The sequence below is a fragment of the Narcine bancroftii genome, chromosome 4 (genome assembly GCF_036971445.1).
Source record: "Narcine bancroftii isolate sNarBan1 chromosome 4, sNarBan1.hap1, whole genome shotgun sequence".
NCBI lineage: Eukaryota > Metazoa > Chordata > Chondrichthyes > Torpediniformes > Narcinidae > Narcine > Narcine bancroftii.
This window is the reverse complement of record NC_091472.1, coordinates 284,163,406-284,183,836: the sequence shown is the minus strand read 5'-3', so window position 1 is coordinate 284,183,836 and position 20,431 is coordinate 284,163,406. Positions and strand designations below refer to the sequence as shown.

At 39.8% G+C, this 20,431-nt stretch overlaps 1 protein-coding gene across 2 annotated transcripts in view; it reads left to right on the top strand.

Annotated features, from left to right (window-relative positions):
- The window catches only part of ccdc93 (coiled-coil domain containing 93), a 100,005-nt gene that overhangs the window by 12,004 nt on the left and 67,570 nt on the right, over positions 1–20,431 (top strand). Inside the window, exons 2-6 of one of the 2 annotated variants that reach the window (XM_069935224.1) lie at positions 3,362–3,445; positions 8,456–8,550; positions 9,020–9,131; positions 11,172–11,270; positions 17,099–17,155. In XM_069935224.1, the coding sequence (XP_069791325.1) occupies positions 8,468–8,550; positions 9,020–9,131; positions 11,172–11,270; positions 17,099–17,155 (351 nt within the window). In that variant the 5' untranslated portion in view covers positions 3,362–3,445; positions 8,456–8,467. The remainder of the gene's footprint in view (positions 1–3,361; positions 3,446–8,455; positions 8,551–9,019; positions 9,132–11,171; positions 11,271–17,098; positions 17,156–20,431) is intronic. The other variant, XM_069935223.1, reaches the window with a different exon arrangement.

Genomic DNA, 20,431 nt, shown 5'->3' with positions numbered 1-20,431 from the left:
TTATTTTCCTTTATAATTGTTTGGGGAGCACGCAGACATCCTTTGACTCGTTAAACTCGATAGTTTGTTCTAAAGTAGCATTGAGTTTTTGATTGTTTATTAAACTTTTAAAACAATTAAACTATACTTAAAAGTTAATAAAACAGTCAATAACATATTAATATGTTAATACTTTCAAAAGAACAGTCAAAGAATTTATCTTGACTGTCTAAATTTTTGCTCTGGTTCTATCCAGTACAAAAGCAAATTCAAGAATAACTTGTTTATACAGTACAACTTCGATTATCCGAAATGGTCGGGACCAGGCCCATTTTGGATAAACTGTTATTTTGGAGAACAGGTAATTTTAAACAAAAAACAGCCCAGTAGCAACGGCACATCACTTGTAACACTGTTTAAACAACAACAAACAACAAGGTAAGGCTTTTTAAGCATTAAAATAATTTTTAATTCTCACAAAAAAAATGCTGGCCTCTGCCAATCACTGAAGCCCCGCTCCTGCCCGGGTACCCGAGAGCTTGACGGCCTACTGCCACTAGGAGTCCGAGGTCTCCTGCTGCTGGTGCCGGGAGCCCGAGGTCCCCAGTCAGTTCGGCTCCAAATAAATTTTGGTTAAATGAGGATTTCAGATATCCTCGTTTATCCAAAATTTTTTTAGAAATTCGGATAATTGAGGATTTTTGAGAACTCGATTTCAGATTATCGGAGTTGCACCATGTTAAACATGCAAAAAAAAAGACCGTGGCTAAAAACTGTTACTATGGAAACATACTAATGGAATTCAAAAACATTTCTATCTGCTTGCAACTTACAATTCATTTTAACCCTTACAATACCATCCCCTAATTATATCTAAAAATAATAATTAGCATTACAAAGAAAAACTAAAAAAACATAGTAATATATCGGGTAAATATTCAAAAGGAAGTGAAAGTCTATTATTAAATCTTTCTTCTTTTTGTAAAAAAACAGATTTTGGTAATCAGTTTGTTCAGAAAGCCAGTTTTGGTCTTAATCTGAATTTGACATACAATTCCTCTTTTGTCCTGGATTGTATCAACAATCTTCCCCATTAACCAGGAGTTTTGTGGTACTGAATGTTTCATGACATTCATTCTTTTTTCTTTCCACCTTGTCTTTTTCAAAAAATTCCAGGATAAAAAATAATGGATTAAGCAAGTAACTTTGTTCATTTGTTCAGACATTATCTGAACAGCATTTGCAGTTTTACCCCTGAGTTCAGGGTCTTCTGGTAAAATTTATTTTAATTTATCAGGATTTGGAGGTCACTCGTTTTCAGGCTGTAGAAGAAACTGAGGCCCACATTTTTCAGAAAAGACGACTTTCAAACCTCAGGAAGCCAGATCGGCAGGATTGTTAACTGCATTAACATATCTCCACTGTATTGGACATAAGACTTTATAGGTTTCAGTGATTCTGTTAGCCATGAAAGTTTGAAGCCTTGCGTTTTTATTGTTGATGTATTTGAGCACAGAGGTGCTGTCAATCCAAAATATAGAGTCTATTAGTTTCATCTGCAACTCTTTTTTTCAACATTGTGTCCATCCTACTTGCCATCGTAACAGCTGTTATTTCCATTCGTGAGATCATGACTGATTTCAATGGAACCACTCGCCTTTCTTATTGCAAATCCACAATGTACCTGATTTTTGTTATCATGCAATAATATATAACTAACAGTTCTGTAACTGTCTTCATATGCATCTGCAAAATGATCCAATTGAGCAGATGTTACCTTTGAGAAGCTTGTGGTTTTGAAACATCTGTCAACCTTGAAGTCTTCCATCTTTCAAAGATCATGCAACCAACACGTTCATTTTTGTATAATGGATTCTGGTATTTCATCATCCCAACCAATCTTCTTCCTACACAGATCTTGCAGGATTTTCCTGGCAAAAAGGACAACTGGTGCCAATATACCTAGAGCATCATATATGGAACTAATTGTTGATAGAATTCCCCTTGTCTGAGGTCTGAACATACCCTCTCAACAGGATGGTTGTCATGGTCTATGTCCAAATTTTTCATTTCTTTCGCCCTCTCCTTTTCGGGTATGGCAGTCAATACTTGGCAACTATTACTTGTCCATTTGGTAAGTAGAAAGCTTCCTTTGAAACAGATCGCCTTTAATTCTTAATAAAGAGCTATTGCTTCTTGAACTGCAGCTGCGGAGGTAAGACAGTCATCCATATAGAAGCTATTCTTGATGGTGCTTATAGCTTGAAGGCTAAATTGTTCCATATTGTCCTCAGCACACTTCCTAAGGGCAAAATTCACACAACTTGATGATGAAGTCGTTCTAAATGGGTACCTTGTCATTCTGTATTTCACCATGTTATGACTGTAATCTCCATCAAACCACCAGAGAAATCGTAACAAGTTATGGTTTCATTCGATACTTTCACCTGGTGGAACGTGGCTTCAATATCTGCAGTAATGATGACAGGTTTTTATGGAATCTAATTAAGATCCATCTCAACGTACTGGTCAAATCATGACCCTGTAAGAGTTGGGAATTTAGTGAAACTCTCTGAAAGGTTGCTCCACAATCAAATACCACACAAAGTTTTTCCTTCTGTGAATCCAAAACTCCATGGTGTGGTAAGTACCATTTTTTTTTTGCCATCACTACATTCCAAAATATTATATGGTACTTTCTCTGCATAACATTTGGATATCATATCAGACATGCATTTGGTGTAATCTGGATGAAAGGAAGAATCTTTCTTGAATCTTCTCTTCAAATTTAGTGTACATTGCTTAATAACACTTCTATTATCAGGCATACATATTTTCCTTTTCTTCAAAAGTAATCAAATAGTCATTAACCAGCTTGGCAGATTTTGACATCGATTCCAAAATCTGCTGGTCTTCCTTTTAAGGTTCTTGGTCATCTCTGATGCACTTGGGAAAGTCATTTTTGAACTACTGCTTCCACAGCTTATCGAGCTTCACAATCGATATCTTGTTGACACCTGTAGCCAATTGATTTTGAACTTCTTTCTCCTAATGGTCCTTTAATCATCCAATCAAGTATAGTTTTGGCAGCATAAGGCCCATCTTCCTCATTGTTTATCATATCCAGTGGTTCCAGAGCCTTTGGTATATCTGAACCAATCAGCAATTTAATACCAGAGTCAATATCGAGTAAACAGATATTTTTCAAGTGCGTCCACGGTTCAAAGTCATTTTGATGTGGGATGTTTCCTTTATGCATAGGCATACTTTTCTTATATATGCCTAGACGTTCACAGAAATTGTTATTATCCAATCCAGCGATCTCTAGGCCATAAATCTTGTTGGTTTCAGTGTGTTTAAGTTGACCTATCTTTTTCAATAGAATCTTTGTACTTCCTTGAAGATTGAGTTTATTCACTAGTCCCACAGTGCAAAATGACGCAGTACTTCCTGGATTAAGAAATGCGTAAGTACCTACTATTGCATTTCCTTTTTTGCCTTGACCTGCACAGATACTATCAAAACTTTGCAGTTATTTTATCTGGCCCCAGTAAGACCATTTGTCAATACCAAGGCTTCATCACTTCTGTCAACTGTTTTCGTTTGTTCTTTTCTGTATTCTTCTTTTCAAAGATGTGCAGCATTTTGGGATGCCTTTGACTACATATGTTGCATCTGAGTCGCCTTTTGCAATTTCTGCTGATGTGTCCTTTACACGGACAGCCAAAACATGTTTCATTTTCCTTCAAAAAGACTATTTTTCTCACTATGCCTCTTTTTCATCTGTTTTGGTTGAGGATATGATTTCGACCTCAATTTCTTTACTCATTGTTCAAATACCTTTAATTCCATATGCTGGATCTGTGACAATATCCACCTGACCTTCAATGAACTCCACCAAATCCTTAAAAGTAGTTGTCACAAAGTTTCTTTTTGCTATTCAACAACTTGACTTCTCCATAATTCTTTCATTCAGATGGGTAATTCATCTACAATGATTACCACATGTCAAGTTCTCAAAGATGGCCAATGATCCTCATGACATTGCAACATTCTCTGAGAAAGAAGGCGTAAGCTTGTAAACCCTTTGTATCCTCTGGTCTTACTAATGACCATGAAAGAGCCTTCTGAAAATAAACTCTATTATATACTTGTTGCCAAAATGCTTCTGTAGTAATCACTGAGCCTGTTTGAATCCTACATTAGGATTCATATGTTGGAAATTCTTTTGAGTTTTTGTGGTGGTCCACTCGTAAACTGCTGCAAAAAATATAAGCAATCCTCCTGGATTCAAAACCTAATTTCAATATTGCATTCGAAGTTTCTCATAAATGAGTGGAATTCAAGGGGGGGTCACCATAAAAATATGAAATCTATCTCGGGCAGAGAAAGAGTATGTAACTGTATTAATGATGCAGCTATCTAGTGATGCATAGGAGTCCGTTACTTTGTTCACCCGAATTTCTAAAACTTGCCGAGAGCACCTGATATATGACCCTATAAGAGATGGCATTTGGTTCCCATCCTTGTTCAATGTGGTCATCAGTGGGGTTTGAGCTCTCGCACCTTGCATCAACCAGGTTAATTGCACATCTCACATCCTCAGCACGGACTCAGCCCCGGGATTTCAGCTGCTTGGAATAGGACCAGCATGTATTGTGATTGCAGCACTGGCTCAGCACCGAGTCTTAATCTGCTTAGTCCATGAACAAGTGCTTCTTGTGGTTCTATCACTAGCTCATCCCATGCCTAGTCCTGTCTATTTCAGGACCAAGTCTGTATTGTGGCTGTAGCATTGCCTTAGCTTTGGTATTCAACGGTTCCTTTTTTCTGAAGTCCTTCCTCAAAACTTGATGCTTTCAATAATTTACTTTGAGCACCAAATACCAGTGAGCCTTCTAGTTCTTGTAACCTGGCCTTATTAACAGCAATTTTTCTGTCCGGTTGCAATTGCTTCTTTTGCTTTTTTAGCTGCACTTCCTCCATTCTTAGCTGCTCCTTCGTCTGTCCATTTCAAACTGAAGCATTTTCTTTTCCACTTTAAGAGCTGCCGCATCTCCTTGAATTTTTAAACGCTTTGAAGTGGTACTTGAAACTCTAGATCTCCTCTTATTTCTCCTGTTGGAAGTATTTGATGCATTATCGCTAGGTTCTATTAGGTCCTGTATGTCATATGTTGCTTTAATCTCTGACCATGTCCCCATTTTGGTTTGTTCATCCTTCACACCACCATCTTATGGTATAGGTTCAGTCACTTTTGAGAGATTGGTCTCAAATTCTATTAATCCTTTTTGCAGTAACTTTATGGGTTGTGTCTCCCTAACAACTGAAATTTTTTTATCTAGATCCTCCCTCAGTCTTGCTTGAAGAGTCACTTTGTTTCCCTTTGTATCTAATTGCCGCCTTTACAATTCATCTTTAAGTTCCGTTTTCTTCATCTTCTTGACACCTAGCTCCTTAGCGGCTACATCTTCTGTTTCCTCCATTATGTCGTTCGTCGCACTCAGACATCAAACATGCACAAAATTCTCTCCAAAACAGTCCTCATAGATCAAGGGCAATTGCACTAATCTGTTTTCTAATTTGTAATAAGCACACAGAAGGAACTTCCAATGGCTTATCACTTCTTCAGTGGTCTTAGTTGTTGATATTTGTGCCTCCTTATCGATCTGCTATCTGATTTCCAACTTTTCTGTCTTCTATTGACTAACGAGTCAATAGTCCAAATTCTTTGACTAAAATAGTCTTGCTTGAAGATCCATCTTCTATTAACTAATGAGTCAATAGTTCATTTATTGAACAGAGTCAATAATCCTAATTCTTTGACTAAAATATTGAAACTATTTCCCTTCATAATTGCTTGGGCAGCATGCAGATGTTGTTATTTGACTTGTTAAACTGAATAGTCCATTCTAAAGTAGAATTGAGTTTTTCACTGTCTTATTAGAACTATTAAAACAATTAAACTATACTTAAATAATACTTAAACTATACTTAATAAAACAGACAATAAAATAATAATATGTCAAAAGTACAGTCAAAGAATTTATCTGGACCATCTACATTTTTGCCCTAGTTCTATCTAGTAAAAAGGCCAATTCAAAATTAACTTGTTTATATTAAACATGCAGAAAAAAGACCTTGGCTAAAAACTGTTACTATGGAGCCATACTCATGGAATTCAAAAACATTTCTGGCTGCTTGCAATTTAAAGCCTTACAAACATTAAGTGCTGATTCTTGTATCTTCAGCAGCCTTTTGGGATAAAGGATTTCATTCTGGTTTTGTGGGTCTTAAGGGACTGAAAATCAATTTGGGGGGCAGTAGAGTGCTGTACAGATAGAACAAAACAGTACAGGAACAGACCGTTTGGCCTACAATGTCTGTACCAAACTAGAAACTAATTTAAACTAATTGCACCTGCTTGTACATGATGCATGTCCTGTGGCTGCCGACCCTGCCCCGACGTCCCGCACCGGCTGCCCCTGCCCCTATGTCCTGCACCGGCTGCCCCTGCCCTGACGTCCCGCGTCAGCTGCCCCTCCTTCTGTTCCGTGACTTGGCTGTAATGCAGTATGAAATCTTGGACCCCAACTACCGCATTCTAACAAGGTTTTACTGCATTTCTCTCAAGCTGCCCCACACACTTTGATGCTCCAGAGATAACAATTGAGTTTGGCTAACCTCTCTTTATAGGTAATAATCTAGACATTGCCTTAGTGAATCCCCTATGCCTCCTCCCCTAAATATCCACATCCTTCCACAATCGTCCAAGAGTACAGATCGGGAGCTGAAGTAAATTGTAAGGTGGTCTGTTCTTTCAGCCATTTGCGCAGTTCTTATGCACAGCCTTGAGGTTTTCAGTCCCATCATTAGTCCTCCTTCAGTTCAGATGGTTAAGTGATCTTGCATTTCCAAACCAAATCCTATTTTGATGCATGCATGTATTTAAATGCCATGTACATTCCTAGAGTTTTAAAATCAGTTGTTCAGATTAAATATTTGCTACATGCAAATTAATCACAAGTAAGATGGGTAGTCCATGTCAGAAGCATGAGACAATGATCACTTTTGCACAGTGGATCAACTTTTGTGCTAGGTTTGAGATGACCATATTGGAACTAGTCCATAAATTCGTAGCATAAATGGTAGAGAACAAGTGTTCTCTATTTCTTTACTCATTGTTTGAATACCTTTAATTCCATACGCTGGATCTGTGACAATATCCACCTGACCTTCAATGAACTCCACCAAATCCTTAAAAGTAGTTGTCACAAAGTTTCTTTTTCTATTCAACAACTTGACTTCTCCATAATTCTTTCATTCAGATGGGTAATTTATCTACAATGGTTACCACATGTCAGTGTGGATGGAGAACCTTTGCCTTGTGTTTTTTTAAAAGTGGGAATAAATTTGTATTTGAAAAAAAAACAAAGTGATTGGGCACATTATAGATCAGTATTATAATCTGTCCTATATTTGACTTTAAAAGCTCTCTACTTGCAGGTTAAAAATTACAAGTCTCTTATGAGATATGAGAATGACTGAGGCTCTAGTTAACTGTGTGGGCAGTTAACATTTCTAAATGTTTAGAAATATGGCTGAAGACGAGTCATGACAAAGTTTGGTTTTTTGAGCCATGTTCACACTGCTGAGTTAATATTTCAAAAGTGCAGACAAGACAAGTTTCTAGAAGACATTAAAGATAGATACAGAACCACATATTTCCTTTCAAGTTCACTTAAGGCAAACCCTTTAACCAAAGAATGAATTGAGGAAAATGCCTCTAATAACAGTACGACAACCCAAAATGTGGAGACCAAAACTGTATTCCACTTGATGAGGTTCAAATAATGCCCTGTATTGCAACAAGATTTTCTAATTTTTGTACTCCATTCCTAAGGCCAGCATACCTAGTTTAGCTTTCCTAATTACTTGCTGCGCCTGCATACCACCTTTTATTTACAAAGTCTCCAAACTCTTGGTATGCATTACTTTGAATTTTTCATTTTGAAACAATATTCTGTCCTTTTTTTCATTCTTATTTACCTACATTATATACCATTTACCAAGTTCTTGTCCATTTATTTTCCTATACAAAACTCTTGACTTGCTATTTGTGTTTTTGGGTCTCACTTTCCCACCTGTCTTTAACCCAAATTATGCTGCAGTGCTTTCAGTCTCAGTCTAAATAATGTAGATTGCAAATATTAAACTCCCAGCACAGATTCCTTGCATCCCACTAGTTATTGTAGATCAATAATTGTGGTCAAATTATCGTTTGTAAAGGACAGGAAAAGGAGACACAATAGAAATTGAGATCTCACACTACTGTTCAAAGTTGTTATTTTTATTTATAATGTAAAAGCATGAAACAAACAAGTATTTAATGAGCACTATCAAATTGCTATGAAATCAGTTTAAAAAATGTTGCAGTTTAAAAAGTATTGTAAAGAAAACTACATTTTCTCTGTAGGTAGTGGGAGGTATGACATGGTGTATTACAACATGCAACTTTGATATTGATGTTGATTTGCTCTTTCAAGAAAATTCTACAATTGGTCAGAAAATGTAAGTTGTAAATATTTTTGAAATTGTTATAGCTTAATAGAATGTAGCAATTACTCATACATTCCACCTTTTAAGACAATGCATGAGGGAGCTTGGCGTAGATGCACACAGACTAAGTAGTATCAGATAAATTAACTAATGTTGAGAATATTGGGAATGTCATCTTACAAATGACCAAGGGAAATGGTCATAGTTGAGGATAGAAATATTTGGGCTGATGTTGGGTTGTAGGATATGAGAAAAAATAGAAGTAAACATTTTAACTTGAAGAACCATGTAATTTGTAACAGTTAATCTGAGTTATAAATCATTTTTATTGTATTCTGCAGAATTCTTTCTCCTCCATAATTCTATCCTTCCAACCTTGAAGCATTCTTATAGTAATGTGGAAATATTTTTTTTATTTTAGCATTTAACAGCATAATGAAATAGTTTAACCCATATAACCCTTTATTTCTGGCACATTTAGAGCCTTGACAGAGAAAATTGTGTCTGTGCTGCCAAATATGAAGTGCCCACACCGCCTGGAACCACATCAAATTCAGGGTTTGGATTTCATTCACATATTTCCTGTTGTACAGGTAACATTATTGAACAAATTTCAAATATAAATTCTCTGTTAATAGATTTCTTTCAGTCAAATGAGGAATTGTAAAGAACAATGCGCAGAAAATTAAAGTTGCTTGCCTTTTAAAATATTTCAAATTATCACTATTCCCGACATAAGCCAAACAATTTTTGCATGTATTGCAGCATCTTTTTATGTTGCAAACTATCTCACAGTACTTCATAGGAATGTCATCAAACAAAATTTGATAACTAATTTCAAAATGATTTTGTGGAATTATGACCAGAGGTTCTGAGGAATATTCTAAAGAGGAAGAGAATTGGACAATTAAGGTTGGAATTTAAGAGAATTTAAGTGGTGCTATACTTTTTCGGATATCTGAGTTGGTGTGATTAAATTTGGGGAGAGATCAAAGGACTGGAGCTCGTAAAGCTCTAAAAATTTAGGTAGATGGGGCAAAGCTATGATAGAATTTGAAAACCATGGTGAGAACTTTAAAATCAAGCTGTTAATTTTCTGGTGCCAGTAAAATATTTACCAATATGAACTTGTACTACCTTTTGTCCTAATATACTTTGAGTATTTGGCAAAGAAACAAAAAATGAATTCATCCATTCCTGTTGAGTCTAAAAGTTTAATTGTCATCACATTTTTACTTTAACCCTTTGGAGTCCATGTCCTGGCTTTGCAGGACTACCAACATGCGCCTATGCTCCATGTCCCGATTTTCTGGGAGTTGCTTTATAATCAACCACTAGCTGGTTTGTTCTGGTATTCGTACTGTAAAGATTTACCCATGGATTCAGTCTGGAATGGAGTATATGGTTAAAAATGGTAGGAGTACACAGGGTTAAGCAAGTTTAGAATGCATTGAGCATGATAAATGAATGCAGTTTGGTGTAAAAAGAGCAGAATTTTTAGAAGATCTCAAGCCATGTTTGAGAGTAAAAATGGAAGGTCCTGGATGAGTGTGTGTTGATTAGTCAAGTTTGAGGTATGAATGGATGAGGATTCTGTAAGCAAGTTATTTCAGTAAGTCCAAACGAGAAAATAGCTGGCCTCAGATATGAACAGAAAGATTTTCGCGCTCACAAAGTTGATATCTGAAACTTGCTGCCAGGTGGAATCGGGTGCAATCACCATGGTTCAGAGATATTTAAATATGCATGGCAGAGAAGGATATGGACTTAGTGTGGGCAAATGAGATTGCTGTAGGTAGACAAGGAGATTGCCTATCTTCAACAGTTTCCATCAGGCTAGACAGTATCTCTGGAGGTCTACATGATGGACTGAAGAACTTGTTTCTGTGTTGTACAGCTAGTCTGGTTGAGTGTCTTGAAATTATAGAATAGCAGTTAGCTCATCTGAAGATTTAAGTTATTATTCACAAGTAGTAGAAAATATTAAGTGTCAGATAGTTTTAATACATGAGGTTTAGTTAGATATAAAATAGATTGTGTAATCTTATAAATTAAAGACCATAGTGGGTACTGGACAGGTAACAAAAGCTATCAATCTGTATCAAGCACCAGCATAGAAGCTGCTTTTTGTGTGTGTTTAATTTCCATTGGATGAAATCATTGAATTATTGAATCTTGAGACACACATCATAGAAATTTTTGGCCTTATAACACAAAACATGATGTAATAATATTTATCAGACCAAAAACCTGTTTTTTTTTGTTGATCTCAAAATTTGAGTGTTCCTTCATAAACTGATCTGTCTTTGCTTTATATGGTATATCTTAATTAGAGAATGTTAAAGCTATTCTTAGATGGTTGTAAAAGATCAATGATCACTCTCTGTATATAATTTCAATATAAGCAGCAACATTTATGTTGAGAAAAAATATTATTTCTTGATTATTCACAACATTCCTACATTCACCATGAGAATGTTAATAGTTGCAATAAATATTTTACTGTTTTCTATTGAAAACTTTTCTCAGGTAGCTTTTGCAAGTATCATTTTGTTTTAATGATCTAGAGAATTTAGGCTAGATTACAAATGTATCACCTATTTGTGTAGTAATATTTTGTTAATATCTTCAAGTGGTTGGTTAAACGTGCAATTGAAACCAGAGAAGAGATGGGGGATTATATTCGGGCATTTTCCATATCTCAATTTCAAAAAACACACAGTCTGCTTGAGGTGAGTTTCCCATTTATGCAGTTTTTTTTAATATAATATTTAATGATGGTGTAGGTATTAAATTTACAGTGATTTCATAATCTGGTCATATCATTTGGAGGAAGGGCCTCCATTCACAATGAGAATTCACCCAAACTTGAATATTTTCACTATATATGCTGAACAAAATTGAGGTGGGTTCTTTGTAGATTTGCTAATGAACTAAAAAGCAATATAAATAAACAAGCACAATGTTTAATATTATAGCTGAGAAAGTCTGGCAGGAATGATGATGGGAGAGACAGGCTAGATGATAGACAAATTGAAACAGCATTTTTTTATTATTGTAAACCAATTAAATTGCATTACTGCCACTTTTGACAATTCCCTCACTTCCTTTACCAGATTGCTTCTGCAATAGAATGTTCTGAGTGGATTTTTTTTTCAGTTTTTACAGTTGTTTGTTGCAGGGTGCAATAGCCTGATTTTATTAACTTTGTCGTGCATGAGTGACCATTTGCTCTCAACCAACATAATTGAATACATGCTCTCAATGCTAGTATGCAACCTGCTTCATCTGTTCTCTCTTGATCTAATGTAGCATTGTTAGATTACCATCATCTACCTAATAATGTGGCTTATGTGGTTACTTGTTCTTGCAGTTGTCTACTCAGTGCTTGTTAGATTTTATTTAGAATGAATTCAGAATTCATTATTAAGGGTCTTAATCTGACACTGAAAGGACCATAAATGTTGCATATAAAAGATTATGGACATTGAGTATAATTAATTATTTTTCTTTTTGCATCTCTAGTTTATTTACCAACTGAAAAGACTTCTTTTAGTACAGTATGTTTCTGATTAACGTAAACCAATCAACAGAAATTCAAAATAGCCAAAAGAATTTTTGGGTGAGACATGATGTCACAATTGGAAAAAAAGTTAGAAAAAAAATACCCGCTCAAGTGGGGATACAGGAAATCAATTTTATAAAGGATACATTTGTCCACAGGGTACACATTGAAGGAAATGGTCTTTTTTAATTGCCATGAGTTACTGCAACTTTGTGATAAATTCCACTGTGGCATTCTCAGAATTTGAATCGAATACCGCATGCTCTCCCTATCGCCTGCCTGAGCTGCGTGCTCTCCTTGCCCAGCTGAGCCGCACACTCTCCCCACTGCCCGCCTGAGCTACTCCCTTTGTCAAATACTCTTTCAGCAAAATTCTGTTGAAGGCAGTCTCCTACCACATAAAGGTGAGGCGAAATCTTGGGGTGCCTGGCAGGATTGGCAACATTGGTGGGGAGTTGTCAGGGATCTGTGACAGCTGATGCAAGTATTCTCCTGATGCTACTCGGCTGCTTTAGAGAAAATTCCCGAATATCTGAAAAATCTGCTTAACCAAGATGTGTCCGGTCCCAAGCATTTCAGATAATTGGAAACTTGCTGTCCGACTGACCACCCAACCATCATGTCCCACCAGTGAGCAGTACTGTATCTATCATCGATAGTGGGGTTCCGAGGCCCATCAATGCCACTACCCTGCGCGTTCCAGGGAAACACCTAGGTCGTCCAATGCTCTTGGCCAGGATGACTGGAAAATGGCATAGTCTGCTACACATTCAAGGCTCCCTGTCAGGCCAACATTTCTTGGTGGACACTGGGGCACAATACAGCATCATTCCCCTGACCAGCCTGGAGTCCCACTGCGGCAAAGTGGGCCAGAAGCTCAGAGCTGTAAACGGTTCCATCATCCGAACATTCATCACCCGCACCATTCCCCTACACTTGGGGACAGACTGTTCATTAGGAAGTTTACGGAGTTGGCCGTGCAACACCATTACTGGGTGCAGATTTCCTGTGGGTCAACTCTCTCCTAGTGGATATCAATGGGCGCTGGCTGGTGCACGCCTGGACATTTCAGTCACTCTCGTTCAAGGGCTCACCAGCCCCCATCTGGACTCAGTGAGTCCTGCCAACAATGAATTTGCTTGGGTCCTAGCAGAATTCCCCTCCATCCCCATGCCTCACTTCCAATCAACAGAACCCAAACATGTGGTGAGGCAGCAATTCGTTACAGATGGCCCTCTCCTACACGCCAGGACTCAGCGTCTCTCTGCTGAGAAAATCAACCTAGCCAGGGACGGGTTAAAAAAGATGGATAAACTTGGCATTGTGTGGTGCTCTGATAGTCCTTGAGCCTCCCCTCTCTACATGGTCCCCAAGGCAGCAGGTGGTTGGGGGCCATGCAGAGAGTACCGCTGCTTCCACGAGGCCACCACGCTGGACAGATATCCCATGACCCATATCCAAGGTTTCACCGCTAACCTGCAAGGGGCATGGATATTCTCAAAGGTGAACCTCATCAGGGGCTATCACCAGATCCCCGAAGACATCCCAAAAACTGCCAGCATAACCCCCTTTGGGTTGTTTTAATTTCTCCTTATGCCCTTCAGGTTAAAAAATGCGGCTCAGACTTTCCAGAGGCTGATGGATGCAGTGGGTTGGGATCTTCATTTTGCCTTTGTCTACCTTGACAACATTTTAATTGCTAGCCGCATCGAGCACGCTGTCCACTTAAAACAATTATTCTCCAGGCTGAGAGATTTCGGCCTAACCATCAACGAGGCCAAGTGCCAGTTTGGCAGCCTATGGAAATGGGCGTTTCCTGGGCCATCATGTCGACCAACACGGAGCCAGACCCTTACCCATTAAGGTGGATGCTTTAGCTCTTTTCCCATGCCATTGTCGGTGAAAGGACTACAAGAGTGTGCAGGAATGGTCAACTTTTATCGCCGCATCATACCTACAGTGACCCGCATCATGAGCCCACTCTTTCCTCTCATGGCTAGACCCAATAAAAACATACAATGGACCCAAGAGGCGACTGAAGCCTTCCAGGCAATGCCACCCTCGTGTACCTGCAGACAGATGCCCTCGCGACAGGTGCCTCCAGCACAGCGGTTGGGGGTGAACTTGAGCAACTGGTGAATAGACAATACCAACCGCTGGCCTTTGTCAGTAAACACCACAGACCACCAGAACTCAAGTACAGTACTTTGATAGAGAACTATTGCCCTTATTCCTGGCAATTCAGCACTTTCCTCAGGGCAGGGAGTTCAAATTTTACACAGACCACAAACCCCTTACTTTCGCCTTCAGTAAGGTGTCATATCCATGGTCAGTCAGGCAACAGCGGCATCTGTCCTACATTTCCTAATTTACAACAGACATTGAACACATATCCGGCAAATCCAACATGGAGGCCGATGCCCTATCCCATCCGGCTATCTTGACGGTGCACAACCCTACACCTGGCATCAACTATCCGGCCTTGGCTGATGTGCGGCAAGCAGACACCAGCATTCCGGCGTACCGGTCAGCGCTCACCAGCTTACAACTGGAGGACATCAAGATCATCCCTGGAAATCGCACGCTGCTCTGCAACACCTTGATGGGTAAACCTCGCCCTGTCATTCCGACTGCATGTAAGAGATGGGTTTTGGACTCGGTCCACAACTTGGCTCACCCAGCCGTCAGGACTACAGTCAAACTGGTGGCAAACAGGTAGGTCTGGCACGGCCTCCGCAAAGAGATTGCTCTGTGGGCCAGGACTTGTACTTGGTGCCAGTTATCCAAAATCCAGACTCATATCAAAGCTCCTCTGCAGATATTTTAACCAGTATGTCGCTGCTTCTGCCACGTGCACATTGACATTGTGGGCCCCTACCCGTATCCAGAGGCCCACGTTACCTTCTCATGGGTCGACCGGGTGACCAAAGTGTCATTATCAGAGGCTTCCATAGAAGCATGTGCATGGGGTTTTCTCAACACTTGGGTAGCACTTAGGGCTACCCAACACCTTACATCAGACAAGGGGACCCAATTCACTTCCACTCTATGGACTGCCTTAGCCCACGTCCTGGGGACCCAACTCCACCACACCACGGCGTATCACCCACAGGCCAACGGGTTGGTGAAGAGGTTCCACAGACACCTCAAGGTAGTCCTAATGGTATGGCTTACCAGACCTAACTGGGCTAATGAATTCCCTTGGGTCCTGTTAGGCATTTACATTACACCCAACGAGGACCTTGAGGCATCCTTTGCTGAGTTAGTCCATGGCGACCGGGTGAATTTATGGTGACCCTTGAGGACTTAGGGGAGCCCCTGTCGACCACATTGTCCTGACTAAGCAAGCGCCTAGACACTCTGGCCCTTGCTAAACCAATATCCCACAGCCAACCCTGCACTTATGTCCCAAAGAATTTTACTGACTGTAAATACATTTTTGTTTGGCATGGGGTTCAGCAGCCTTATGCGGGCCATACCGTGACCTCAGACACAATGGCTGTGTGTTTTGGACATTGGCAGCAGGGAAGAGAATTTCGCACTCAACTGGTTGAAACTGGCCCTTGGACTTTTGACTGGCCCATCATTCTCCTGACCCTATGGCCAAGGGGTCAGCCTCCTAAAAACAGTGCCCGATCGCCGGTTCTCTGGGGGGAGGAGTTGTGTAACGGCCCACACCTCGGGCCCACACAGGATAAGGCTGTCGAATGTGGTGACCGGCAAAGCATTGTGTGCGTTGAAACGCCCATTTCCATAGCTGCCAACAGAGCAGTGAAACTGGCCAATTACTGCTGGTGGATTGCAGGGGGCCCAATCGGGTCCCGGGCATCCGAAGTAACCAATCGGCAGCTGGCCTGTTCAAGCCATGCCCCGGTGGTGATGCAGCCGAGCTGACTTTAAAAGCAGATCTGCCACTGTGTCGAATACACTCTACTCCTGTGTCTGTCTTTCTTCTGCCGATTCGAGCTACAGCCTTAGGGCTATAACCAAGAGCTATAACCTAGCTGTAGCCATAGTGACCTTGCTACACTGTACTTCTTACAAAAAAGGACATCTTTATTTCTTTTACTCAGATTTACAATCTGGATATTTGGAAAGCCAAAATGTACAATTGGTTATTCTTATAATCTGGAGTCAAGCTTTGATTATCCATAAAGACATTGTTTGTGCAATGTGTTCTTTCGAAGTACTTCTCTGGATTTTATGCATTGTAGATATCATCAACATACCGGTATTTAATACTTTGGGAGTGGGGTATGGATGGTGTGGGAGTAGAGAGAGAGAGAGAGAGAGCTATAATGTATGCTTGCAAAATTTTGGATATAATTGTAAAACTTATGTCCCATATCTCCTTCTCACAGCACATCACTCTGAAAAGGTTTTCACGTTTGTGGATTCTTGATCTTTTTCAATAATGACCACAACTTCTATGATTTTGTGGGAAATTCTCTTACAAAAATCCTGTGTAAACTTTCATCACAAACTGTGTGGTTTCAAATGGACTACCTGACAGCAAAATGGCATCTGTAATCTCTACTTTGGAATTCCATCTGCACTTCTGGCAATTATTCTTATGTAGAATTGATTTTTTTTTATATAATGGGTGATATTTTTGCTGAATGATTCACCAATGCAATGCCCTTGTATTTTGGTGTCTCTGTTTAGCTTCCTTTGTTTTCCCAGGCTTAGGTAATAGTTTTCTTAGAGAGGCAGCATCTTGTTCTTCCCAAGGTTAGACATTTCTGTGGCTGCACTATTTTTCCACTCTCTTAGGGTGCAAACAAAATTCTCCATTTCAATTAATGGTACTATAAAATTAACAACCTGATGGATTGATCCATCAATCATTGCAAGTGGGTAGATGTGGATACTCAAATTAAATTTTATATTGCTGTTCAGCCAGATATCAGTTGCTTCTGTGAGAAATAGATAGTAAATTGTATAATTAATTAAAACTATATAAAATGAAAGTAACTTTAAATAATTTTATATTAGGATGATGACTTCAACCAACAAAAAGACAAGGCTGTGAAAACAGTGTTGGAAGTATCTGTAAGTAGAGAATGTGAAGTTTTCATTTACTCTTTTTATTTCAGGCACTGTGTGAGGAAGAAAAGTATAAAGTCAGCATATTATCAGTATCCTCACCTGTAACATTTTTATCAATGTTTGCAATTTAAATGACAATTTGACATACCAAACATTTTTGCTATGTGTCTGGAATGATGTGCATAGGCTGATCAAACGATTTTTGTGCAAAGCACGGACAAAAAGTAATTTTGTATGCATTTTAATTAATTGGCTTGCTATGTATTTTTTTAAAATTGCAGACTTAACCACACATCTATGGGGACACACATTAAACCATGACAATGCAATATTCAGATTGCATATTGCGCAGGGTTAAAGAATGAAGGAAATTTGTATCAAGGATGAAGGCAGAGAAGGTTTTGAGTATTGAAGTGAAAGCAGAAATTAATTCCTGAATTTTCATTCATCATGCCCTCTACCTTCATATCTAAATACAGCCATGCATCAACTTGCATTATGTTCTGGAAGTGGGGACACAAATTGATGTTGGCGTGTCTGTCATTATAGGTGAGATGTACTGTACAACGTAAGATACCATGGCACACATACATATTCACCTAAACCTCCATATTGTACATATCCATGTCTAAATTCCATCGTTAAATACTGTACAGTACATATAAAATATACACACGTAATAATAGTAATAAGACTGTATATATACTGCACTTACCATGACTGGTGCTGAAGTGTTTTACGATGTGAAGGCAGTTGCAGAGTGGAACTATACAGTACTTTTATAATGTACAGTACATGGTACAGTATTATCTTCAACCAAATCAATAAAAACAAAAGAATTCACTGAACACTTGCTTTTAATTTTATAGGACTTTTTTTTTTGTTTACTTTTCACCTGTACTCTCTTTTTCATCATCAAATTGGTCGACCTACATGTTATATGCTCCAGTCTTTTAGTTAATAAAAGCCTTGGTTTGGATCAACAAGTCTTTGGTTCTTTCGATGAGCTCTACAGTCCACTACCAGATATGACCAGTTGGTCAGAATGGAACACGGCCGTAACTTATGGCTATTACCTGTACTTACCAAATGAATTTTGGATTTAGTTCTCCAAAATGGAGGACTTCCTAATCAAGTAGGAAGATGCACTGGTCTGATTTTAAAGCACACTTTGGATCATTTAATCCTCATTTGAAGACAATTATTTTTATGCATCAAACTTTTCTCTTATTTTTAGTGTAGGCATAATAGCTGTTATTAAACCAAGTTGATGAAACTATGGTTTAATTAAATTTGGGATGAGAGAATTTGATCAATTTCATTTGTCTTATTGTCTGTGTTTATGCTTGTTTCTGCTTGGCTCATTACAAGTCTGTCAGGGTGGTAGGAAGCACCCTTCCTGGGAATGTTTAGTTGAAACATCATCCTGCGTGTTTAACTTTACAAGCATCTGAAGGCAATTTGGCTGTCCAGCTACCTTTTGACATTGCTGTACTTGTATTTTTTGACAAATAAACTTAAATTTAACAAAGTTCTCCACTATGGGCAGAGTATGATGGGATGAGTAAATAGGCAAGTTGAAAAAATAAAACATCTTTTATCTGGAAGTATAAAAGGAATTGACCACTTGGCCCCTCATGCATGCTGTGCCCAGCCCCGCCAATATCTCAATTTCTCTGTCAGTTCCTCATAGCCTTCAGTTCTCTTAATCTTTCAAAAATAACATACCATACATACAATGTATAACCCCTCCAGTGATCCAGTCTCCACAGTTCTCAGAGGTGGCGAATTGCTGAGAATCACTACGAATTTTGTAACGTGTCCATAACCAAAAATTCTGATTCCAATTCTCTGAGAAGTTCCTGTGTGTCCAATGTTTAAATGACCACCTACTAATCTTGTAGATGTATCTTCTCGTTTCATTGGAAATGTCTCAACACCTATCAAGCATAGGGGCAACACGGTTATTGTAGCGGATAACACAATACTTAGCGCCAGCGATGGGGACTATGGTTCAAATCCCGCGCTGAGTATAAGGGGTTTGTACATTCTCCCTATGTCTGTGTAGGCTTTTCCTGGGGGCTCCGGTTTCCTCCCACCATTCAAAATGTACCGGGAGTTGTAGATTAGGCACACGGTCTGTTGGTAGACGTCAAAGCCAAATGCCTAGTGCACGCCTGGACTTTCCAAACCGTCCAACTTGAGGCTACCGTCGCCCGCGGCCCAAGCGTGGCCACAGTGAGCGCCTCTAAAGATGAGTATAGCCACATCCTGAGTGAATTCCCGGTTATCCTCCATCCGCATTTCACCTCCAGCATGCCACAGCACGGGGTGCTATATCACATGCCAACCCAGGGCACCCCGCTCCACACCAAAGCCAGGAGGCTGCCCCCAGACAAGCTGTAGTTGGCCAAAGAGGAATTTTCCTGGATACAAGAGTTGGGTGTAGTTTGCAGATCTGACAGGCCATGGGCATCCCCACTACACATAATCCCCAAATCCTTGGGCGGTTTTCGGCCTTGTAGGGATTACCGCCGCCTTAATGACTCCACCACACCTGAGTGCTACCCAATCCCACACATATAGGACTTCACGGCCAACCTTCACAGTGCGAAGGTGTTCTCCAAGGTCGACTTGATTCACGGCTATCACCATATCCCAGTCCACCCAAATTACCCCTTTCAGACTCTTCAAATTCCTCCACATGCCTTTTCGCTTGCCTGTCAGAGTTCGGGCTCACGGTCAAAATAGCGAAGTGCCAATTCGGGAAGGACTCCATGCAGTTCTTGGGCCACGCTATCACTGCAAATGGGGCAGCACCGTCGGCAGAGAAGTTCGCAGTCATATGCCAGTTTGCCCGCCACGACACCCTCAAAGGCCTCCAGGAATTCACCAGGATGGTCAACTTCTACAGCCAATTCATCCTGGGGGCAGCTTGCATCATGAGACCACTGTTCGCCATGATATTAGCCAAAAGCAAGTCCCTAGCATGGACGGAGGAGGCTGATGCAGCTTTCACTGTGACAAAGAACACCCTGGACAACGCCACCTTGCTGGTCCATCCCAGATCTGACGTACCCACAGCACTCACCATGGATGCATCGGCCATGGTCATCGGTGGCGTCCTGGAGCAATCTGTCAAAGGTCAGTGGAGGCCACTGGTCTTTTTCAGCCGTCAACTGTGCCCCCCCCCCACCCCCCAAACTCAAATACAGCGCGTTTGACAGGGAACTCCTGGCACTCTACTTGGTTATCAGGCACTTTCGATATTTCCTGGAG